Source organism: Plectropomus leopardus, chromosome 13, assembly GCF_008729295.1.
Source record: "Plectropomus leopardus isolate mb chromosome 13, YSFRI_Pleo_2.0, whole genome shotgun sequence".
Lineage (NCBI taxonomy): Eukaryota > Metazoa > Chordata > Actinopteri > Perciformes > Serranidae > Plectropomus > Plectropomus leopardus.
The window spans coordinates 10,580,223-10,606,339 of NC_056475.1; the positions used below are offsets into that span (position 1 = coordinate 10,580,223).

Consider the following 26,117-nt stretch of genomic DNA (forward strand, 5'->3'; position numbering starts at 1 on the left):
GTTATCAGAATTTTAGAAATTCTGAAGTCATGTCTTTAAATCCCACTGCAAAAGACCTGGACTAGCCACCAAAAGACCCCTTCATTATTGTCTAAATGGTTTTTATACAATAAGACCAGAATAATTTTTATTTAATTTTTTTAAATTTTATTTAATTTTTATAAATCCATAAATAAATTAAATAGATTATAAGAACATTCAATAGAATTATCTTTGACTTTCTTTGATTTTTTTTTTCTGGATATGCAGTGACATTGGCTGGGTAATCTGTTTGTCCAGTGTCAAGTTTCTATCTGATCATGTGATGAGACGATATTGTGCACTTGGGCCCATCACAATGCACCGGGGCCTGTTGTAATTTCCTTAAGCCACTGCATTGCAAAACTTTTTTTTCTTAAAGTCCCTCGCCACTCAAAAATGTGTTTGCTCTTTGTTTCCTCACTTGGATGTTTAAGCTTCAGAGTGATGCATGTGCAGAGTTTGTTCTTACAAGTTTCTTTGTGCTCAACTTAAATCTCAGTTTAACATTTGGGTATACCAGCAGGATTTATGACATTACGATATTTAGCCAATCATAGTCCAATATGCAACATACACAGGTGTGATGTGGAGATTTAAAACAAGTACACTGATAATACTCTTTGCAGTGATGTAGGAGACATCTTGTGTCCCGCTTTTGAATTTTTAGAGTGACCAACATTTGATATTCACACAAATACACTGGACTTTATCGGCCTATATTGATCTAAAACACGCCTGGATGGGATCTTTTAACCCTTTTCCCTTGCAAAAAAAAAAATGAGGGCAGTGTCAGTTCTTCTGGAATCCTTTATTCTGAACTCAAGGCCCAGATATTACAAATGGGTACACAGACAGAGGAAAGTATAGTTTGAGCTTCGCTGATCTTTTGGCCCCTGGAGCGGATGGAGGTTATGTGCCTTGCTCATTATGCATAATGGTAGTCGTATTGAGGGAGGGGAAGGGGCTTTTATATTTGGGGTTCAAACCAGCCAATATTCAACCTTAAATTTCTTTTCACCATTTTAATTCATATTCAGACTGCTTTAGCAGCTGATTTGTATTGTGTTCTAGTTTTACAAAACGCTGTAGGAAAGAGAACTGAAGTTTGGCCATTCAACATTACGTCCACACAGGTCTTCATTGCCACTGATGATCCTTACATACATGAATACTTTGGAAAGCTGTGGACTTGTCACATATGAAAGCTTTTTTCAGCACTAAGACAAAATGAACCCCTCAGCAAAAGTATATTGTCCAACTAATAAGTAATTTTGCCTTGACACCCTAGAAAACTGGCATAGTTTCGCTGACTTTAAAGGGAAGTTTGGCCTAGTGAAGGAAAATAAGAAAGCCTAGTTCGCAGAAATGAATTGACACTCACACATGTTAAATTGTAAGCATGCTGATTCTGTAGTTAGTCTAAACAACAATATGCAACCTATGTCTTCCAATAATAGACCCCTACTTTAAAAATGTATCACGCGCGTTCAAGTGCCAATTTTTAGTCATAATATTTCCGATAGGACGCGAATGCATCAGCAGCACCCCGCCCCGCCGCCGGCCTGCAGGTGAGCGCGTGCAGTCGAAAGCACAACAGCTGCAATTTGTGAGCTGAGACACCTAAACTGCACCTGTCAGTCTGTCAGACAGCAGAAGAAGCAGCTGATGGATAAACAGTGTGGACCTGCCCGATCAGATCGAAGTTCTCACGATACGAAAGGCTTCAGTGAGTCTTTCTCCATCCATGAGAGGAGAGTGAGGTGAAGTGCTCCATCTAGAGTCAAGTGGGCCTATTAGTTAAAGTTCATGTTTGGTGTTTAATTGGCTTGACGAACATCATCTGTTTTCTAACTCAGCCAACAAAAACTCCTCAACAGGAAACTTTCTGAAAACTTGTGCTATTTCATATACTTACCACACATCTGGAAAAAGTAGGTCTATTTAAGCCTATGTATAATCAGGAAAATATATTTAAATTATTAGGTTAAAGTAAAAAAAAAAAAGCTCAATGCAGAAAAATATCCCCTGTAATTTTTTAACTATTTTGTAGGCTATTATTTTATTTATTTTTGTATTACTCGTGATTACTGTAAATGGAGGCATTTACTGTTGTAGTTGGTCAACCTAATTTTAATTAGCCAACTGTACCATATTTTATGTTTAAGTATTTTTGAATATAAGATTGCAATATACAGAACAATTGTGTGAAATAAATGAGATGAAAGTACAATATTTTCCTCTCAAATGTGGTCTGTTGGGGTTGAAGTAAAGTATAATGATATCGGCTACTCAAATATTGCACAATTACAAGGCCTGCTCAAGATCAGTATTGTTTGGCTATTTATGACATTTATTTATTAATGATTTTATAATAAAAATAAAATAGAATAATTAATAATGGAAAAAAATAAATGTCATAAATCATCTGGAAAATAAAAGCAGTTTTCCAGACATATATCCATTACCGCAAGCAACCCTCAGATCAAGTAAAAACAAACTGCAGACACATTTGCAATCACAATTGGTGACACCTTTTGAGGGATGTCGTATTACTTTTCAAATGCCATTCACTGACCATCATTGCATTATTTTTATATAAAGATATAATTACCCAAGAAACATATTAGAGTGAGAACGCGTAGGTTTTACACCAACATAGAATTTTAAAAACCTTCAACTCCATAATTTATTTCAGAAGCAGGACCTGTATGTCGACTGAACTTTGTATCATGATTAATGTAATTATTTTCCTTAATTTGAGCATTTAGGTAATCAATGTGTTTTTGAAGTTCGGAAACACATAGATTACAAGATGCCTCTTGTAATACACATCAGACCAGGTGCTATTTTCCCCCCTAAATTAATGTGTGACCTTCAAAACAAATGATGTGATTTCTTAAGTGTCAGGACACTGGATTTTCCTCCCAAGTTAAATCAAAGTCAGACCACAAGTCCCTATCAGCCTGTAAAACATACCTAAGGTCAGTGATCATTTCTCAGCGCTTAACAGATCCATTCAGCAGTTCAACACATCTACCTCTAGAGAGCACTGTAGGCTTGAAAGTTTGTCAATACAGGTACCTATGAAAGCAGTACATTACTAACCATAAAACACTACATTTATATGAAAATAAATAAGTATATATCAAGGAGATGAATTGAACAGAAATCAGAGCAGTCAAATTATATAGAATTACCACAGCCACATGGAAACTAAAAGAAAATGCAACAGACTAATCAATTTAACTATGAAAAATGAAATACAAACAGCAAAGACAAAAGTGACAGCCCCAACCATGTCACTGCACAAACATAGGAGAAGATGCATGACATTTGACCTCTTGCAGATTGTCATCAATAGGAAAACTGCAGTCAATTCAGTGAAAATGTAATAATAATTTAAAAAAACAAACAAAAACAATAAATAATATAATAATAAATAATAATAAATGCAGTAAACATGAAAATAATAGTTACAATAGTATAATTAGACATAATCAAGACAGAATAAAATAATTAATAACAACAATAATTATAAAAATAATAATAATAACAATATTATTATTGTTATTGTTATTGTTATTGTTGTCATAATAACAATGAGTGTGTATAGCACCTTTCATATAAGAAATGCAGCCCAACATGCTTTACAACAAAGATATTACATGCACCCAGTCCTTCACATGACATGGAAGACATAGAGACATAATAAAACCCGCTTGTAAAAATAATCATCATAATAGAATACAGATAATGTATCTTAGCATGGATAAAACCAACTTGATATATTGAGTAAGCGGAATATAAAAATAAGGATAAAGAAAGAAATGGAGTGTATAAAATGCATAAAATGAAGCAAAATACAAGAGTGTGTAAGTGCAAACAAAATGCAAAGCAGTTAAGTCAGAGCTAGTTAAATACTAAAGTGAAGAGATACATTTTTAGTTTTCCCTTAAAAATAGATAAATGATATTTGGAATGCTAATATTGTAACCGGAAGTCTTATTTTGCTGTCTGAATTTGTAAACAAGGATTTTATTTTGAAATGATAGCCGGAAGCCATCGCGAGTGCATGTAACTTGTCAGCGGTCGACCGGCCGAAGTGATCGGGACTACGGGAAAGACTTTACCGCCGCTGCCGCCGCTTCCCTCCCGCCCGGTTTGAAATGGATAATCTAACTAAATAACACGCAGGTTTCTCGCGGATTCACCGGATTTTAACGGCAGTGGATTCAGTCGCTACTTTCTTCTCACAGCGGTGTTCACAGTGTTCGTTACCCCGCGGCTGGCGGCTAGCATCGGTTACTGCTGCTAAACATGGTGGCCTGTCGGCAAGGAGAAGAAACGAGTCCAGTTTGGGGATTTTAGAGGATTTTTAAAGGCACTTGGACGCTTCTCACTGTGAAACACCGCTGCTCTGGACACATTATCGCCCTCCTTTTCAGCTTTATTGGGAGGTTTACGGACTTCGACGTGAGGCTGCCTTTCTGTTTACGTTGAAACACTTGCAGCAGCAGACCGTCCGTGTTTGGTGGACCGTGGATAATTCTTCAAAAGTTGCTATCCAGGCCGCCTCAAAGTTTATCACCCGATTTTGGAAAACTTGCAAATCATGCTCTTACAACTGGAAAAACACGCCATATAGCAACAGTTTTGTGTTTTTGTGTTTATATGACGGATGACTCGACACTCGTCTAGAGATGCAGTGGTGCACCAGTGCAGCCTGTTGGAACTACTTTATCATCTGAGTTACTTCTACCAGTCCCCCCATAGAGGTCTGATTCCTTGTTAATCTGTGGATTATTATGGATTATTATTTTTATTATGGCCTAATCCAAACCGCATCAGACCGGGAATTTTCGGAATAACTGCCGATACTGTTGATTATGATGGTGATGATGACAGAGAAAAGCGATGGTTTTCCTTCGTTATGATTTTGAGTAGAGAGGAGTTAATTACATGGGGACTCGCCTGACATGCCAAGGACGGAGTTGCCACTACCTGAGGGTTGGGAGGAAGCCAGAGACTTTGATGGCAAAGTCTATTACATTGACCACATTAACCAGTGCACCAGCTGGATCGACCCCAGAGACAGGTAGGAGCGTGTGTGTGTGTATGTGTGTGTGTGTGATATTGTATTTCCAATGAATAAGATAATGAACTTTCACCTCCTGCAGATAATCATCACGCACCAAACTACAAACATCTAATTGAAATAAATCACCTGTCCTTTTAAAGTAACATGTGGGATTTATGCATATCGTTTTGAGGACTAAAGGAGATTCATAGGCCAAATACAGTAAACATTCATGTCAGGTTATACATACATATTACAAATCAGCAAATTAGTGATGAATAAATAAAAAAGATGCATTTTGGTCCCCTGTTCATCAACAATGCACATACATGATTGTTTCTATTAATATAAATCATTATGTCAACAAAGAGAAAATTAGTGTGTTGCAGTGACCCCATACCAACATTTGGAAATAATTATTTATGTCCATCACTGTGGCTGATCGAAATCTGTCATCCACTTAAAAGATTACCATTTGCTTGTTTTTTTGGCTGGTAAGTGAAGTAAATTTAGCAGCCACTTGCATTATTTACCAGCATTTGGCTGGTGCTAATTTCCAACACTACATAACCCAAATTCTATTCAAAGAGTTTATGAAATGATTTTAAGATACTCTGCATTTGCTTTCAATAAATGTAATTTTGTTTATCCTACCAAAAATAGATATGGTACCTAATAGTTGCTTCTGCTCAGGGAACTGTTGCTAGCAGCAGTGTCGTAGATTCCCATTAGCTGAAACTTCATGAGAACAAGGGGAAATAATAGCTGCCAAAAAGACTCAAAGAAAGCAGAAATAATTTCTTGAATGCAGTTGTTGTCCCTAACTCTGATTAATACCTAAAAATACATAATGCCAGTTCCAAACACACAACACCCTTTCTTGGCAGACTGTTTTGGGATAAAGATGCTGAATCAGACTGCTTTTTAAACCCATGTTTAACTTAATTATCCCTGAGACTAGTATGACGGTCACTTAGCCTGATGACCTGTAACATCCCTATGTCAAACTATAGGACACATGTCGAGCCGTAAACAGAGTCACAAAAACATTTGCACATACTTAAAGACATCTTCATGTAGCCTGTATTGTATGTGATCATCAGACTTTTTTTCAGTTGTGACAACCTCCTAACACTCAATGAAGTCTTATCTTAAATGAAGGTCTTTATCTTCATCACACTTCGTCTCCAGGCCTCTTGTACAAGTATTATTACTTGTTATTTATTACTTAACCTTCTTGTCACTACTTATGGCAGCAAAGTTTTGGTACAATGCCCTTGTTAGGCAAAATGTGACGTAAATTGCTGACATAATACTGAGTTTCCTCCTGGTGACAAGCAGTACATACTGTCAGCTGGTTAATTACTTTCAGTGTTTTCTCTAAGTTATTTACAAAAATGTGCAGGATTGACCTTGGAGGTGGGGCGTTTACATGGATCACTGGACAGTGACAACCTTTTTGCACCGACACTATGGCGGAGACTTAATGCTTAATGCTTAAAATAATTGACACAACTGAGGAAATGAGAGTAAGAAATCCACTTGTGACATTTGCACAAGAAAAAGTGTTGTTTTAGGTGTAATTTGAATGAGTGTAACACAGTTAGCCCAAGACTGGAAACAGCTTTGAGTGAGAGTGATGAGCGGCAGAATGGCAGAGGAGAAATCTTAATGAGATCTCAGGTAGTAAACTTTTCTGCAGAAGCGATGCCTGTTTTCATAACTGCAGTGTTTTCTAATTTGAATTCAACCTTGAAGCTGGTCGACATCTTTAAATGGATGCGTCTAGAAGATATTGGGAATGAAAAACAAGGTGTTCCTTCTCACAGCGTGCTCTGTTCATAAAGGGCTGTCTCATTAGCCTTGAAATGGGAGATGGGGAATAAACAGAGGGCAGGTCTTTTTCACTCCTGTTCAAATCAGTAGAGAAAAAACATGTAAGATTCACAGAACAAAATGACTCAGTGCCCTTAAGAAGTATCACAGATTATACACTCAGAGATGGGAATGGAGTTAAGTTATTTTCACTATGGTTATGTTGCATATTTTGGCTGATTGGATTTGTTATTTACACCTTGATGTGTTTAAGTTCACATTTTTAAGTCCTGTATTACTTTTCATAGGAACATATCTCACAGGCATAAATTGACGCGTTAAAGCATCAAACCACTAACCCATCCCTACCACTTCAGTACTAATCTTGTTTATACCACCATGCAGTAGCGCACCATAAGTGTTATGTTTTCTGCATCTTAGCCAGCCTTTAGTTGTACATTTATTTAATTGTTGTGCGAAAAAAAAATAAACTTCCAAGTACCTAAAACTTAAAATGTGTCATCCGTCATGGTGACTATCTCATTGCTTTTATGTTTTTGGTCAGTTTACACTACCATTATACATGAATGCAGCCGTGAGTTCTCTTGAGCATTCAAGGATGCTTCAATGGAAAACATTTCTGAAGTATGTTGTCAAGGGAACATGATGTTCACTCTGATGGATGACTTACAGCATCACAAGCAAGTTTTTGCAAGTTGTTTTTCTTGCTATACGAATGAATGTTAGTCATACAATATAAGACCATAAGACTTTCGAATGGGAGCATCTGTAACTAAAGGCAATTTCCCCTCAGGGATCAATAAAGTATTTCTGATTCTGATTCTGAAAAATAAATAGAAGCCAATGGCTACCCAGAAGGTTTAAAACCGTAGTTAAAATAAATGGAAGACGATGGCTGCCTTAAGGTTGACAGCCATAGTAAAAATAAATGGAAGCCAATGGCTGCCCAGTTGAAAATTGTAGCAAAATGGATGAAAACCTGTGGCTGCTCAGAAGGTCGAGAACCATCTTAAAGTGAAAGAAAGCCAGTGACTGCCTGGAGTGTTGAACACCACACTGAAAGAGATGGAAGCCAATGGCTGTAAAGTATACACAATTAGGAGTCAATGTTTGTAAAAATGCAAATTCATAATATACGTAATTTACGGCTTTATTCTTGTGTGATTTGAGTTTTTGGTCATTTTCTACTAACTTTCTCTCTGCTTTTGGACATTTGGAATGTGAAGATAACAGTCTCACCACAATGTCTGTTTAGCAGCGTTTTTGGTACTTCCAATCATATCACATCACTTTGACTTTAAAGACTTTTTAGGGTATTTTGCCCTACTTGGAAAGTGAGATAATTGATTGGACACTGCATTGTGAAAGAGACAGTATCTCAGTTTTTGCATTAATTGCACAATTTCTACAAATGTATTTCATGCCATAGTGATCACTACTGGTGTTTTTTATTGAGCATAAGAGGTGAGCAGCACTTTTTTTGTCATAAAGTGAGATTTAGTGTTTAAAAATAACTTACTAAAATACATACTAAATAAGTGATGGATTTTGTTTCATAAGAAACTCGATAAATTATGGTGGAATTGAGGTAAAGATTTCTCTAAAGTATTAAAAATACTTAATACTTCACTTGGTTTGTTAAAACAAATGCTTTTTGGTCCCAAACCAGAAAGGCATTTCTTTTTTGCATTTCAGGTACTAGATTACCAGAGTTATTTCCTTCTTTGCGGTGTTTCTCCCAGGGTACATTTTGCTTCATTACATTCCTGTAATTACAAATCAGGTCTGGAGGTGTGAGTTACCTTTTTTTTCTTCTCTCCCTCTTATAGAAATCCATCAGTGTAATAGGCTTAGAGTGCAAAGCACGCAGCACTACAAGACAGAGTCCTACTTGTACAAAAACGCAGTGTAGAGGGTAGAGCAGATTTTCACGGGGGACTCGTTTTTCATCTTTACCAGTTACTTAAGACCCCTCGGACTTTGACACTAAATCCCTTTAATGGCTTATGTCTGGAATTCTGGAGGCTTATGGGTTGTTTTTTTCTTTTCTGTGTGGCAGTTTTGTGAGAGAGAACACACAGAATCTTTACTTATTGCATTAGGTTTACTCTTTCTCTTTATTTTACATGTTTTACTAATGTAGCTGATGCTGTTATCCAGGCTGACAATGAACCAGCTGTACAGTAAGCTTCCTTAGCCATCAAAACGATATATCAACAATATCAGTACTTAGTGAGGATGACAATTTATTGACAATCGATTAATTGGTCGTTAGAATTGAATCAAAGGTGAAATTCAACCGACTATTCAATAGGCTATGCAGTGCTGTCGGAGGACATGCAATATGTTGCTGTGAGCTTTGATTTAGGAAAAATAGCAGTTGGTATTATTTGGAATAGTAACGTTTTTGTGTTTGTTGTGATTATTCCATCCTTAATTTTACCAATAATCGTTTAAGGAAAGTATTTAAGATTTGCAACCCTAGTCCTTAGTTGTGTTATCGTGTCATTTATCAGTTAACTGTCTGGAAAATGTTAAAAAGTAGCATTTGGAAACCTGTTTCAGTGTTCATATTGTAGAAGCAGGATAAGGGTTTTTGGCACAACAACACACCTTCTACCAAATTGCACGGGCAAGGGAAATAAATCAAAAGATAATGCTGCCTTACAATGGTCAGATCATTTTAAGTACATTGATTGTCAGATATTTATTTCACTGTATTAATTACATCCCCATTTGGTCATTTTATTTGTAGCAGTTTCTCATTTGAATATCCAGGCGATTTACTGTATCATACATCTCTAAAGCCCACTCATAATATGCTTATTGGATCATGTCTGATGTGGTAGACTCGTCATTCTGTTCACTTGATCAGTCATGTTTTGGTTCAGTCACTGATATGATGTGATGATGGTCATTGTGCCATAAATCATCAGTAGTGGCACACAGAGGAATGGAATTGAAGTGTAAATATGTGACAAGATAACAAGCAACATGAAAAATAATAGATGGAAGTAGTTTGGTCTGTTTAGGATCTAACATTGTGTTGTGCACAGTCATGTATTGGTTGTAGGCTTCGATTTATTTTGACTTTTTGTGAAAAAAGAAAGACTCGTCTCTGTAGTTGCAGTTTCACAGGAGGCAGGTGGAATGAAGACTTTCTCCTTTTGGTGAAACTCCTCTGGTTACTTTAAACTTAGATTCATTGAGGCAGCGGGAAAGAGTAGAAAATGTCCCAAACAAAGTCCTTTAAAACACACACTCACACATTCCTGATACACACGACGTGAAGGACTGAGGAGCATGCAGGCTCGCCAACCAAAGGCCCGATTCATCTGGAATCCCTTTCACTGCTTGCCAAGGTGTGCAAGGTCAAAGTGCAGCCCTGAAAACAGTTAACTAGGATCTGAGCAGAGGCTGGCTCACACACTGCTGCAGTGTAGTTTTCTTTAATACCTAACCAACCATCTTATAAATTATTTATCTGTGGCAGCTCACAGCAGAAGCATTAATATACATCTGAAATGTTTGCCCAAACTGACACAGTATACTGAATACTGCTGAAATGTATAGTCAGACAACAGATGTTGGTGGTGCTCCTCTCCATGTAAATAACACATTTTCACAAAGTTTTTGTTCTTATGGGAAAAAAATAAAAGCTACTCTGTCTGCACATGTACATTCTTCATTTATTCTTCTACTAAGGGCATATCTGATTCTATCCATTCCCTTAAACTAATGCTTAAACAATTTGTTAATTAATGGGTTTTTCATGAAATATATACCCATTTGCCAGCCTTTCGTTTCCAGTTTTGTTTATTTTTTTTTCCATTTTCCCACATTCCTGTTAACTTTTCATGAACTCAGAAGTTAACTGTAACACTAAAAATGATTATATCTCCAAAATTCACAGCTGTTAGGCTTACATCCAATCAATATTGTACAGATAAGTCATTTAAGATTAATTAGATGACTATTTCAGTATTTGATTCAATAGTTTATGTAAAGCAGTGCTGAAAGTTTAACAACTGATGATACTGTGGGCTCAGGGTGCTTGCACTTGTTCTTACACTAAAGGATTTTATAGACTAAACATTAATAACAACTTATCAAAAAATAATTCATTAATCAAATATGGAAGTAATCAATAGTTACAGCCCTAAAATGAATCAAGGATCGCACATCCAGCCGTAAGCTGCCACTGCATGAACATGTCTGTTTTTGTGACGTGTCACTCAGTCACAGACAAATATTTCGGGTCTTTTCTGTGCTGTCGTATTACTGAGTATCTGACATCATCTGCTCTATGCTTTGGATTAAAGTGTCAGCAAATACTTTTCTACCTGTTCAGCCTCAGAAACTTAAATTTTTGGTATTTTCATAATGCTATGACCCACAGAGAGGTAGCATGAGTGCAGAAAGTGAAGCTTCAATTTCTACATCACAAGGGTTTTGAGGCCGCTCAGATCTGGTTTGAAATGAGCCTGGATGACAAGAAAGAGAAGATTTCAGAGAAGTAAACAGAAACATAAAAGAAATTTAAGGTCCAGTTAGCTTTGAATGTTCTGCTTTAGTCACATGAAAACCTTCCCAGTATAGTACGCGCTTTAGGAATGAAGACAGACAACAAGCCTCATTTTGACACTGACGTGTGTGTGTGTGTGTGTGTGTGTGTGTGTGTGTGTGTGTGTGTGTGTGTGTGTGTGTGTGTGTGTGTGTGTGTGTGTGTGTGTGTGTAAAACTCGTCCTGCCGGGGGCCCTCCAGAGGAAGAATCACAAATATCTGATGTTCTTTATTTGAATATCTCATGTACCTGCAGCCCTACAGGAGTGCCACATTGTGGTGCTGATTTATTTTCCTTCTCCGTGCAACTTTGCAGTAGGTGAAGTTGCACCGTAAACCCTCACCCTTCTTTGAAATAATGTATTAGAGCCATATTTTAAAAAAGTACATTTTTTACTTTTTTACTTTTCCTTGTCATTACTGTTTTTTACACTTCTGAAATTATGACAAAAAAAAAAGCCATTAAAAAAAAAAAATAACAAGACAGTCTGTTTGTGAATCTGACAGTCACATTTAAAAGTTTGCCATGGGCTCTTAAAACTTACTCATCATATTAAGATTTCTGCCGAACTTCAAAAGAACTGCAATAAGGAAATAAATAAACAAAACAAAAAGTGGAACAAGAACAGGAAATCTCTGGATGTTTTTTAAAGGCACTGGCCAATGTTGAATATGTAGCCCTTATAAATTCTTCAGAGTGCAATATCATCCATCCACCCTTGCAGTGACGCATTGCATACATGTCGTCAGGTGAAAGGAATGTTATCTGGTTTAACACGCCGTCACTTTTATGAGGGTAATGTGCAGAAAGACTGAGGCAGATCTCTGCTGTAATTTGTCTTTTTTATGATAAATTCTTCTTTTATTGGGAAGCTTTGTCAGTTAAGCATAATGGATTATGCTATGAGGGTGAAAGAAGAGTGTGTGTGTGTGTGTGTGTGTGTGTGTGTGTGTGTGTGTGTGTGTGTGTGTGTGTGTGTGTGTGTGTGTGTGTGTGTGTGTGAGAGATTGTGACTGTTGGACCTTGAGCATGTAGTTGGAAGCCTCGTAACTTGACTTAAGGAATTTATACACCACTCCAATGAACGTTTCTCTGCATCACCATCTGAGTCACCGTTCAGATATGCAGCCCGCCTTCCTGTGTGTTTGCACTCTGCCGCACGCTTTGTCAGTTTGCATTAGAGCACCAGGGCCCGCCTGGCTGTTTACCTTGGTATGTGAAACCTGGGGGTGTGTGTACTTGGCTTTTGCTGTTATTGGGCTTTAAAGGCCAATATCATATTGATATCCCACAAATTCATTTTTGACTTTGATGCCAAAACATCACAAGAATTCAGTGTTTTCCTCTGAGAGTTTTAGTCTCAGATAAGCTTCTTAAAAAACATGCAGACCATCATGTGACACTCTCCACTGAAGCCCATACTTATTAATTGGTAGGTTTAGCTGTTATATAAGGCAGAGTTACCCACTCTGGACATAAGTGGGTGAATAAAGATCTAAATTACGTCAGTTTAAAATCTGTTATTGCCTCATAAATGTGGCTAATTTGTGGTAGAAAAACTCCAGTACAGAGAAAATAAAATGTAACTGTGGGTGTTTTTATTTGTAATAAACCAGGTTGTAGTTTGTTTGACCCTAAACACAAGTCAGTATGCTTTTTGTGCGTGTATGTTTTCATCAGTAAGACTTGACTAACCTGCCATGAAACCTCGTATGAGCGACATTGCATTGCTTGGACTGGTCAATGAGCAGCATGCTGTCAGTCCACATGGATGCCTGGAAACTTTGCAAGTCGTCCATGTGACAGAAAGCTGTTCATCTGATCAATCTGATGTTAAAGATATCAGCCTCAAAGTCCTCAGTGATGGCTGTTTGGAAGCAATAGGACCAACGCCTCCCAGATATTTTGATATTCAGCATTCTGACTTCAGATTATTCTGTCGGTTGCTTTCATGGCATGAACACATTTTTCAAAATGATTTTATTGGTATAACCCAAATCTCAAATAAGCCTCAAAGACCTTTACTCTATCCTTAGATTGCTGACTGTCCAGTCACAGACAGCAATGGTGCCAACACTGGTTTTATCAAGATCAAATAACCAGGAGGGAGGAATCATGCAATTTGGAAAATGATACAAATATATGGAATAATGCAAATTAAAAAATAAACACTGACAGCTGTGTGCAGACAGTGGGAAAATATTTAGTCTAAAACATTGGTTCTTACTCGGGATGTCCTGATCGCTGATACCGAATTGCGATCTGATACTTGTTTTTACCTGGATAATACAGCTGCACAGTGCACACTTCAAGTTCTTTAAAGTTATTAAAATTCATCCAGTGTGTGTGCTTGATAGTTAAATATCTCTGCAATGCAATACAAGAAAATGGTATGCAGCCAAACAGTTTCTAAGGCTTTTTTCTTTTTCTTTTGTTTTTTACAAAATAACAATGTAAACAAACTAAAAATATTTTAATGGCTCTTATCACAATTCCACATAGTGCAACATTTGTTTTTTTCGCAGCAAAATAACGTAAACAAACTAAATTTTTTCCTCAGAAATCACTCTCAAATCCACTTTGTGTAAGATTGTTCTAAATTCGACAACTCTGTAAATGGTAATTTAATCACAACTCCACTTCAAATAGTGCTCAATTAAAAAAAAAAAAAAAAAAAATATATATATATATATATATTGATTGGGTCCAATACTGATCCTTTTGATACGATTGGGACATCTGTAGTTTTCACTAAACAGACTACAAATTTACATCAGATTGTCTGGATTCAACTTAACATTACTCAGGAGATAGAGGGAAGGCAAGTGGTGTGTTTCACACAGTAGGAATCAACTGGAATAACACAAGAGACCCCTGAACCCAACAGAGCTCTGATTTTGAGTCTGGACTTACTCATTCAGGCCTAGTTTTACTAAACTATGATTAGAGCCAATCTTAGATTAAATGAATCCTTGGTGGTATAAGCCAGACTTGATGATGCCACCTTAATTGTAGCACACACACCACCACAGGCTTTTAATCAGTTCATAGCTTGTCATCCCCAGTAACAGCTTCCCAAAAGTGAGGGTTTGCAGCTTTTCTCTGTTTTATGTAATAGAAATACAACTGAATATGTGTTTTGGACTGTTGAACACAGAATACAAGCAATTTGCAGATTTGACATTTTTCAAAATTAATGGACTAAAGGAATAATTGAAAAAGAATAGGTAAAACTAATGACTTTACTGTTGAAAAACACTTGTGAGAAAGCATGTGCCATAACAAATTAATTGTTGTATTGTTATTAAGATATTTTTTACAATTACATGATGGCAGTTTTTGTCCATTATACCTGTTTCCAGTATGTAGTGGCTTCCACAGGCATCGCAGGCACTTAGACCACTAGAGCAGTGAAGCGTGTGAGAAGCACTACAAGTGGCTATTGAATGACTGACAGTGAAATGGAGGCTCGGCGGCTGCTGCCAGCTGGTCCTTCGCTGCGAGGGAGAGCAGTGACGGAAAGCGACGAGTTTAGGTCAGCGACTCCCCTCGACTCAGCGATTAGACGATAGGATTTAGTGGGTGAGAGGAGAGAGGAATCAAATAATGGGATGTGGATACCCAGCCAGCCAACCAGCCGGCTTTTTTCTGGGATCAGCGGCTGGCAGAAGCCTCCCTGTCTTCCTGAGCTAAATTTAGAGCGGAGCTGAGGGGGTCTTCTCCGGGCCCCTTTCATTATTCATCAGCTGAAAAAGGACCCAGTTCAGTTTCTCCCTTCAGCAGTGAGCCGCTGCTCTGTTTGTTTGGATCTGCAGTCACGAAACACAAAGAGGCAGCAGAGGAGAAAAGCCAGAGAGAGCTTTTTACTCTGCTGGTTGTTGCCTCTCATGAAATCAATGAATTGTGTCTTTCATTGCATTTATTTGTTTGTTTGTGTGTTCAACCCAGTTTCAGATGCTGTTGGTGGAGATTTGGACAAAGCTTTGTGAAATGATGTTTTACATTTATAAAAAATGTTTGTTAATAGTTACTGATTGAGTTTTAATACCAATATATATAAAAACAATACTGCAGGATGAAGTCCAAAACAAATTTTCCCTAAGGAAACATCAAAGTATATCTTATCTTTTTTTTTTGCCCTAACCCAATTGTTCCCCCAGAAAATAAAAGGAAGGATCAATGCTGTTAACAAGCTTTTTAAAAAAAGATGAATAAATAAATGTTTAGATTTAGACTGTGTCACAATAGTCAGCTGAACTACAAAATTAAACTATCAGCTGTCACCGAACCCCATTGCAATATTATCGCAATACAATATTATTGCGGTTTGAAATGTTTTGTAATATTCTGAGTGTTATTATAACGCAAAATGTGATATATTGGGTCTATTACCTTTTACAACTGCAAATTAGGAAAAAAAGTCAATGTCTGTTTTTATTTAATGAGATAAAGTTTTCAGTTCATTCATCTTACTTAAGTCATTTCTATTGCAGCAAAAGGTACCAAGAGGACTAGAAAAAGAGTTGATTTTATTGCTCTAGTAGGCTACCAAAAGTTTAATTTGTTGTTGCAGTCATAATAATTTATATAATAAAAAGAAACAAAACTTTGCAGGTGTATATCAAAACAACATTGCCCCTCAAAATAATGCGATGCTCTGATGTACCTATTTTTTCCCACACCCCTAACTTCTAAGAGCGTTACAATGTTATGATGTTTTTATTAGAAATCAGTACGTTTGCAAAGTAATGTTAGCCTAACAGCTGGTGAAGACTGGGACCTGTCGGTAGCATCAACATAATTGATATCTGATGTTTTCATTTTTGATTGTTAGATGTGACTTACCATTAAGAAGACAACTTTGTAGCTATCAGCTCTAAACATAATTACACTCTTGAATTAATAATTAGAATAATAAAAATCTATTTTTAAGAACCACAGTATTTAAGCTTTTTCTCAAAATGCGAGCCACGGTAAATGTCTTGTTTTTCTAGATACAGATAAATTCTCAAGTTCTGTTTGACTTCATGTAAAAAATGATAAAATATTTGTCAGTGGTGTTACCCTGTTGCAACAGAGGGATGTACTCTCTTTATTGCCCTTTTTTTCACATTACTTCCAAAAACTTATCATTTTTTTGTATAATCGAAAATAAAATTGGTACTGATATGGTACTGATATGTGTAATATCAATCCTCATATGGTTTTATGATTATTTTGTACCTTTAAACAAGTACAAAATTTTAATAGTGTTGCCCTTTTCCACCTTGGATGGAGCACTGACCCCTTAAAAAAGCCTGAGTACTTTCAAGTACTGATGTGTCCATTAGTAGCTCAAACAGTGATAAAACATGAAGTAACACTTGAGTTTTCATATTTAATATTTAATTTAAATAGTGTCTTTGGTGTCTGAATGGAGCTGATAAAAAGTCTTCTGAAATCTAATCTTGGAAAGAACAAAAGATGTAATCTGGATCATATCAGTTTTCTGCAGTACACTTACAGCCCTGATAAACATTTATTACCAGTAGATGTAAAAATATGACTTCAAATAACATTTAAGGGAAAAGTGATTAATTTGAGGAATATTTCACTGAACACAATTAGAACTTCCCTTAGTTGTTTCCCACATTCCCTACATGACATGGTTTTCAAAGCTATTGCAGTAGGAACAAAGTGGCAACTGGTAGGATTAAGATTTTTGGCTCAGTGCGACTCAGTTATGTCAAAGCAAAATGTAAAAGTGGTTGAATTCACCGTCCCAGCTGCAGTGAACTCTGTGTAAGGCCGCTTGTAAGGCCGAGGGTTGCCCCAGAAACCTCCAGGCGATGCGTCAGCGCTGCTTGTGGAATGCCACGGGCCGGTTTCCTTCTATTGTGACCGGCTACATGGACCCCCCCCCCCTTCTCCTTTCCCCCCTCAGAGGTGAATAGAGGACTCAGAAACACCAAACTACCCACCCCCAACCGCTCCACTCACTCACACATACTCTACCTCCTTCTGAAACTGCCTCAGTGAGGCGGGATGAATCCATGTTTTAGTTTGGTCATTTTTCACACTTATTCAGACTCAATAATAACTGTTGTATCATATCACGGTTACCATAGAATATATGATATATTCTTGTTGGCTTTTAGCTTTTCATAAACAATTTAGGGCTGCAATTAACACTACTTTCACATTACTTTCACAGTAAATTAACTGAAAAAATGCCATCACAATCTTCCTAAAGCTTGAATTGACATATTCCAAAATTACTGTTTATCCAACCAGCTGTCCAAAATCCAAAGGTATTCAGTGTGCTATCACAGAAGACAAAGGAAAACGGGGATGCATGATATTAGATTTTTTGCCAATATCTGATATGCCAATATATAACAAATCATTTGGCTGATAACAGGTACCGATATCAATATATCCTCTTTTTTTCCCACCTAATTTTAGTGATCATCAAGTGTCTTCTGTAGTGGAATTACCATCATATTATGCATACATCCAAGCAGATGAAGATGTAAAATACAGTGCTTTTCAATGTTTGTTCATTCATTGTGCAGAATAAGAAAAATACTTAAACTTAAAGTTGTTGTTTTATAAATGTTCACTTTGTCAATAAAAAAAAATATAGACCGGTTTGTGTTATCGACAAAAATTAGCATGTCGGCCGATTCCTTTTTTTGTATTTTAAAGCCAAGATGTGTCTATACTGATAACGTGCCGATATTATCGCGCATCCCTAAAAACCAGCCAATCCTCGCATTTGAAAAGCTGGAGCTAATTCATTTGTGACATTTTTGCTAAATCAAATAAATATCTGAAATTATAAATCTATCATCAAAATTGTTGACAATGCATTTTTGGTTGGTTAAAAAATGATGCATTACTTTATCATGTATAATCTTAAACACTCCATTATTAACATTTAAATGGACAGAAAGCCATAAGCATTGGACTGGCTTTGGTATATATCTGTGGTTTGCACACTGAGGTGGTGTGTCTGCACAAAATGTCTGTTCATTAATAAATCATTTAGTTGGTCTACTGCCCTGCTGATGACTTTTGGAGTTTTGTTTTTGAGGATTCCCCACTGAGCCATACACAGAAGGGCTTATCATTACTCTGTGATTTAGCACAGATTTGTAAAGACTCCCACTGATTATAGTAATCATCTTGTTTATGTACCAATCATTTTAATGCTTAATCAAGTGAAAGTTTAGTAAAATGAGGAAAAATAGTGACACAAACCAGTCCTTCTAGAGCTGAAAGTGATGTGAAGATCAACCTGTAACAGCAGTCTGTTATCGTAAATCGCTGGTTCCTCATGTCCATTCATTTTTATGCGTCATACTTTTTACATACCATTTTAATTAACCTGTTATACTTATTTCATATCTTTAGCTTGTAGTATATAAATGTGGAGTAAAAGGATGGGCCAGTTGGCTTATTGTATAAGAAGTTATCTCTCTCTCTCTCGCTCTCTCTCTCTCTCTCTCTCTCACACACACTCACACACACACACACACACACACACACACACACAAACATTTCAGCCTGTCAGTAGTTGGAAGTTTAACAAAGTGACATATTTTCGTCTTTCATTTGATATTTAACATGCAAAATCCTGAATTTACCCACAATCCTATAAAAATGCCACCACTTACTGGGGATTCATTTTGTGTTGCCGTGCTCTCTGAAGTTGTTCAAGAAAATAATTTGATTATTGATTGAACGAATTGTTGCTAAACACTGATTGTGGTTCAAATAAAAACAGAATATTAAACCCTACTGTATGTGATATGTTTTGCTAAATATATATATATATATCATGGACCTATGTACAACATATATATGTATGGTGGATTTCAAACCAGTCACTCAGTAGATTTCCATTGTTTTCATGTGGCTGGTGAGTGAAGATTATCTAGCACCCACTTGCATGATTGGAGTGGTTGGTGCTGATTTCCGACCCTGTATCTGTAGCTAAATATTGTGATGATATCTGAGATGATATTTCTGTCTCCCAGACTGACGAGGTCTGTGAAGTCTGTTCATGACTGCGGAGGCGACTCTGTTTCTGAATCTATTTTCTTATTCTGTTTTCTTCAGGCAGACGAAGCCTCTGACGTTTGCTGACTGCATCGGGGATGAGCTGCCGGTCGGTTGGGAGGAGGCGTATGACCCCGCCGTCGGAGCGTACTATGTCGACCACAACACCAGTGAGTTTACTGTTATGTGTTATTCTTGTTGCTCATCTTAATGTCACCGTTTACTCCTATCATTCTTTCTTCCTTGTACCCTTTTCACTTAAAAAAGCAGAAATTATTTTGCAATAGTCCATGAGTTGCAAAAACTAACCAGTGGTTTATTTATGGTGTAATTGTTTAAATTGTTTATTTAGATACAGCAGTTCTAAAAATCAGTGTCATATCAACCTTCAACATTGTAAAGCCAAATCATAAAATGTATTCATTGTAAAAGTTAACCAAAATAAATGCAAGTTATGAAATAAATCTATGTGATAACTCATCTCTGATCGACTGATTATTGCCATTTGGAATTTGGCCACAGACATCTGTTGATTTAAACAACACAAACAACACTGCAAAGCGGACACATTTAAATTTAAATGAGCAAACCAGCAATTTTGTTTGTGTCTCTTTGTTCAGCTCTTACTAAAGATCTAAATCCTCTTCCTCCTCTACTCACTGGCTTCTTCTTCACCTTCTTGTCCTCCAGAGAGCACCCAGCTGGAGGACCCGCGGGCCCAGTGGCAACGGGAGCAGGAGTCCATGTTGCGGGACTACCTGGCCGTGGCCCGCGATGCGCTCAGCGCCCAGAAGGAGATTTACCAGGTGAAGGAGCAGAGGCTCCGCCTGGCGCAGCAGGAGTATCGGCAGCTCAATGACGCATGGAGGGACAAGTCAACGTCACAGACCAGCTGTGAGTACTGTGGAGGGTCTGAGGGAGAAGAAACCACAGATGTAATGTGGGGCATTTTATTTTACGTTTTGGGGCGTTTTTGGAAGTGAATATTGGAATCCGAGTTAGGAAATAGAAAAAGGAACATGAGGATGCATTACTTGGATCTGACAGAGATGTGACACATGGCATCTGCTCCTGATGCATGGCTAAGAAAATACTATCTACCACAGAGGGAGCAGATCCCCCCTAAAAATGCAAGGCACACTGCTTCGTCAAATTAGAAATGTTAAAACATGATTATTATTATAGCTGCACGACTGTCAAGACAAATGCATATAGACCACACACTGCATAAGCTTCAGTCACACATTTTAGATGCAACATCCTTTGAGAACTGGCAGCAAAGAGGCATCCCAACAGCACTATCATGCTTCACTGTGGGGATGGAGTATTTTACAGTATTTGGCTGAGCACAGCGTTTCGTTAGATGCCAAAAAAGTTCAATTATGGTGCCATCAGTCCATATCAGAGTCTCCCATATGCCTTCTGGCAAACTCTACGTGAGCTTTTAACTGAGTTGTTTTTAACAGTGGAAAGTGAACATTTTTCTTTTTAGTCCTGACAGAATAAAACAAGTTTACATTTCTCTTGAGATTTCTTCAATTTCACACGCATAAACACATTTCCCCCTCAGTGACTTTCGTTGATGGTTCTGTCTCTCTCCTGCTCAAAGGTTCCCTCGGTCATCTCTACCTGGAGAAATATAAAAACAGCTGTGAAATAAACAAATGAGAAAAGGATGCAGGGGGCTGCTCTTTAACACCTCTCTTTTGTCATCTTGTCTTTCCTTTTCCTGCAGTGAATTCCAGATCGTCCTCGTCCAGCAAGTACGACCCAGACATCCTAAAAGCAGAAATAGCCACAGCCAAAAGTCGGGTAAGAGCCTCTCTTGACTGTTTCATCACCAGTTAATATGTACTTTTTTCTCAATTAATCAATGTAAAATGTTAAAAAAAATATTCCTGGTGCACAACCAACAGTGCAAAACCAAAAGAAACTAACTTTAAAAAACTTGAAACATTGGAGAAGCAGGAACCAAATTATGTTTAATGTTTTTCCTTGATAAATGACAATCAATTATTCGTTTAGCAAAATTGTTGCTGATTTTTCATTACTAATTATTTCAGCACTATTTCCTATGGAACAATGATAAGTCGATTTATTGTTAAAATCATTTTTTTAAACAAAATGCCATTAGTCTCTGGCTCCAGCTTCTCAAATATAAATAAAATTTTTCGTTCTCATCTTTGACAGCATACTGAATATCTTTAGGTTTTGGACAGTCGGTTGGACAAATCCAAACCCGACCATGTGATGGGCATTTTTTTTTTATTTTTTATGTAGACCAAATAATTTATTGAGAAAATGATTTACAGTAATACTGCTACTTCTAATAATGTGATACTGCAGACAGTGTTCCAGTGAAAGCTCTCTGTGTGGGTCTCATGTAAATTTGTCATCTGATTTTGAAATTGCATTACACTCGTGTTTTGGGTTACATAGTTACGCTTTTGTTGTTCAGCTTGAAACAAAATACAGTTGTTATGTTGAAATTATATTAGTATTTTAGGATTTTATGAATAAGACTTCCTGTTCACTCACAGGAGAATCACATTTCAAACAGGTTAATTCACACCACACATTCACGTGTCCTGGCTGAGGATCAAATACGTAGTTACCTGCATCCAACACCAGTCACAGACCCCCAACAGTTTAATTCGTCTAAAACCACATGACTGAAAAAACTCATTCTCTGTTACTGCAACACACTGTAATCCTCATTGCTGCACTTTTAATTGTATGTTTTATTTACCTAGCTTTAGATTTAGGTTATAACAAAGTTCTCAAAAACGAAAGCTGGTGCAGGAGTTTTCATTTTAAATGATTAGTCTGGTGATATTTTTGTCTTATTGTAATCAGATCTCACAAAAAAGACAAAAAGCAATAATGAATGGATACCATATTGTTTTCCTCTGTCCTGTAGAGCTCCACTGTTGTCCAAAAACTATTTAAAAAAAAGGCTACTGTGTTGTCCTGATGACACATACTCTCATTACCATGAACACACATACTGTAGTCAATTTTGACTCCATCCTAAACACACTGTGCTGCTGCTCCAAATACTCACTAGAGCACCAAATGTGAATTAATCCACCACTGAAAATAGTCCCCACCAAAACACCTGTTTTTCCTCGTCAAAGGAACGTGCAAAAATTGCAGTATTCAGTTGTTCTTGTTTAATTTTTTATCCTTTTTTTTTAAAAATTAAACTTTATTTGTGAGTCTTGTTGAAAGATTTATGTTTTCAGTAGGATCTAATGGGCCACAGATGGGTTAGAGAAATTAGATATTATTAAGAGACGTACTAACATGTTGGTTTTGGGGTTCGAGTTATGTTCATGGGGTTTGTTGGCAATAACAAAAATGTAAAATATCACCAGCCTTATTCTTTAAATTATTTCCAACGCTCACAGTTGTTCTCGTCTCTGTGTCTCAGGTGAACAAGCTGAAGCGGGACTTGGCCTGCATGAAGCAGGAGCTGCAGTACAAAGAACAAGGCTTTGAGACCCTCAAAGAGTAAGTTGTTGCATCTGACGTCCTCACACAGATACCACTCTCTTACCCCTTTTTGTCCAGAAGCTATTTGTTGTTTACACATACTCTCATATTCACTTCTGGAAGCTTTCCAGTCTAGCCGCCCCCACCTTGAATCCCAGCTGAAGGGCACTTTGACAGGTATATTTGTTGACAGCCGACTGTGGGATTTGATCCTCACGCTTTATGCTACCACTAGCCCTTCTAATTTAATTTGATGAGCAAAGCAAGACAGTCAGAATCTGACTTGAATAGTAAGTGTATGCGTGACCTTCCCTCTGTCTTCACACATTCACTATCTGGCTGCAAAACTCCCTCAACTCACGTTCGCTGTGTGGTAGAAAGAGTTCTCAGGCAGAGCAGTTTTATTGTGTCAGGGAAATCTTCAGCTATATCCTAAAGGTTAATACAATATAATTTTATGTTTCTTTATTAGGAATTAGCATTTTAAAGGTCTTGGTGAAACATATGGCTCAAAAATTTAGAGCTATGGTTGCAAGTAAATTTTTCAGTCTGTTCTTTTCTTTCAGTGTTCAGTCATTAAAATGTTAGAAACACTTCTCAGAGCCATGAGGAGACTTTTTTTGTTTAATTTTGTCCAACCAACATTCAAAAACCCAGAGAGATTTAGTTTACAAGTGATGAATAAAAATCAGCAAATTTTCACATTTGAGTAGTTTTAATTTATATTTTTACTTAATAAAGTACTTACATAATTATTACATAAAAACAAGTGCTTCATACTGCCTTTTGCCCACAGAGCGTACATCCACCCTCAAAATGCAACTTTCTGTTTTGGACATTCGTCCGGCTGTCCGAATTCATCTTCGTCCAAATTAAGATGTCTGTTTACCAAAAGTCTCTCTGTGATCACTCAGTTTATTCACAGCGGATGTTATTAACCTGTATTCCTATTTATTGTCAAACAACAAAGTAACACCCAATGGACGTCCCACAGCAGCAGAATTAATGTTCATGTAGTGTCAGTGAGCTGTGATCAAATCAATGTTGTGCCTGTTTTTGTGCCCAAAAACAGAAACAATAAAGTCTATGAGAACAACTAAATGTGAATGTTAACAAAGCATAGGTGAAAACTAGGGAGAGGCAGAGGAGATTGAATGGAGGTTAAACCTTTTAAGACTTGAGCACACTGGCTTAATGTCTTTAAAAAACAGGAAAAGGGCAATGCACAACTTCCAAAGAAATTAACCAAAAAATGGCTAAAATAAATAAATAAATAGTAAAAAGTACAGGAAAATTACCTGAAATAAATAAAAAACAAACAAAGAAAAATAATTTAAAAGAAAAAAGAAAACAAATAAAAATAAAGCAAATACCAGAAAAAATGCTTAAAAATTAAAATAATTCTATAAAATAATTTTAAATATGTAATCATAAAAAGATTTACCCTAGCTTCTTTAAAAAATATTTTTCAAGTCTAGTAATATCATACAATTTGTAAAACAGTTCTTGCCAAGTTGCTCATTGCCTTTTTTCCAATTTTGTCAAAAGAAAGCAACCCAATCTGCTCAGATTCCAAAGGTTTAAATACTTGAGAAGGTGCAGCACAAAAAAAATTGATGTCGCTCCAGGTTTCAAGGGTTAAGTAGCTAAGTCTCAATACATACTGACTTGTATCAAGTGTTTTACTGTTACCTGACAGAACTGGGTGAAGATGGCAGACATTTAGCCATTTTCTTGTTGTTGCACCCTGAACAGACATCTTAACAACATTCCCACACATAAAACATTAAAACCATCCAGCGTATTGTGTCTCCACTTGCTCTAATGTGCTCTTTCTTCAAAACCCTTTGCCATGTTTAGCTCTTATCTTTCATTTGTCTTATCCTTATCCATGGCATGATCACTCGGGCATCACAGGGATGTTATTGTACAGTAGAGATGAAGGACTCGAGTGTTCCTGTAGTGTTGCTCTTGTTGGAATTTGCCCTGTTCAACAGCATGCAAACTGTAAATGTGAATATGTTGAACGGATGCAAGTTAGTGAGAAGCTTAAGTGCAGCAGGCTTGCTTATCGCCTCAGTTATTGCCTCAGAATTATCGCACATTCCATCCGATCATTAAACACTAACACCTCTATAAACGCACCAATGGAACAACAGCAGAAGAATGTGGATTTGAAAGGAAACACCCCTTCTATCTGACCTACTTCGACACCTCGGAGTATGAAATGAGTCTGTCAGTGCAAGGTGTAAGAGTAACAGTGAAGCCATCAGTCGAGAATGTTGATTTGAAAGGGATTCATTCTTCCATTTGTTCTTCATGTCAGACTGAGGCCGTCTGTGATTTGTTTTTGAAATTCGCCACATTGAAAGGCCGACATGCAGATCCGCTGTCGGCCGATGTTGAATTGAACAGGAATGTCCGGTCTGTTTGTCTTGCCTCACGCAGCACAGTGAGAGTGTCAGGAGGATTAAAGAGTAGCTGAGGCAGAGTGGTTGGACGGCATTCCTCCGTGACTTTCCTCTCCTGTTACAGTCATCAGACGGCATTCAACAACCAATCACTGTTTGCAGAAATACGAATAGGCTTAGACTGGAATGCAGCCGAGCACTCAGCTCCTGATAAGACTTCACAAAAACTGGTGCATTAGAGGGTGCTTTATGATGTTTTCTGATATGTAGAACAGAAAAGTGACAATATAATAATACACTGTATGGACAGAAGTATGTGGACAAGCCTGTTTCTATACTTCAGGGGAAGGTTGTTTGGGTCTGATTTTCTTGGTTTGTCTTATTATCCCTTAGTTCCAGTGAAGTTCAAGAGTCAAAAGTTTTTAGACCAGCAGTTCCCAATTTGGTCTTTCGATAAATCGGATGGGTCACAAGATGACTGTCAGCATAGGAAGCTTACACAACATTTGTACTCCTCAATGTTAGGCTCACTTTTTAAGATTTTTCTGTAATATTTGCCGTCTTGCTTGTGATTCACTGGATGGTTTTACTTTTTTGCGACTGGCAGAGACGGGTTTTTAAGTAGACATAACTTTGTTTTTTGATGTTGGGAACTATATTGTGTGTGAC

The 26,117-nt window shown here is 37.1% G+C and overlaps 1 protein-coding gene across 1 annotated transcript in view; it reads left to right on the forward strand.

Annotated features, from left to right (window-relative positions):
* Positions 1-4,110: 4,110 nt before the first annotated feature.
* Positions 4,111-26,117, forward strand: part of wwc1 (WW and C2 domain containing 1) — a 53,150-nt gene continuing 31,143 nt past the window's right edge. Inside the window, exons 1-5 of the mRNA XM_042499794.1 lie at positions 4,111-5,116; positions 19,603-19,712; positions 20,233-20,436; positions 21,278-21,354; positions 22,976-23,055. Coding sequence (XP_042355728.1) covers positions 4,998-5,116; positions 19,603-19,712; positions 20,233-20,436; positions 21,278-21,354; positions 22,976-23,055 — 590 coding nt within the window. The 5' untranslated portion in view covers positions 4,111-4,997. The remainder of the gene's footprint in view (positions 5,117-19,602; positions 19,713-20,232; positions 20,437-21,277; positions 21,355-22,975; positions 23,056-26,117) is intronic.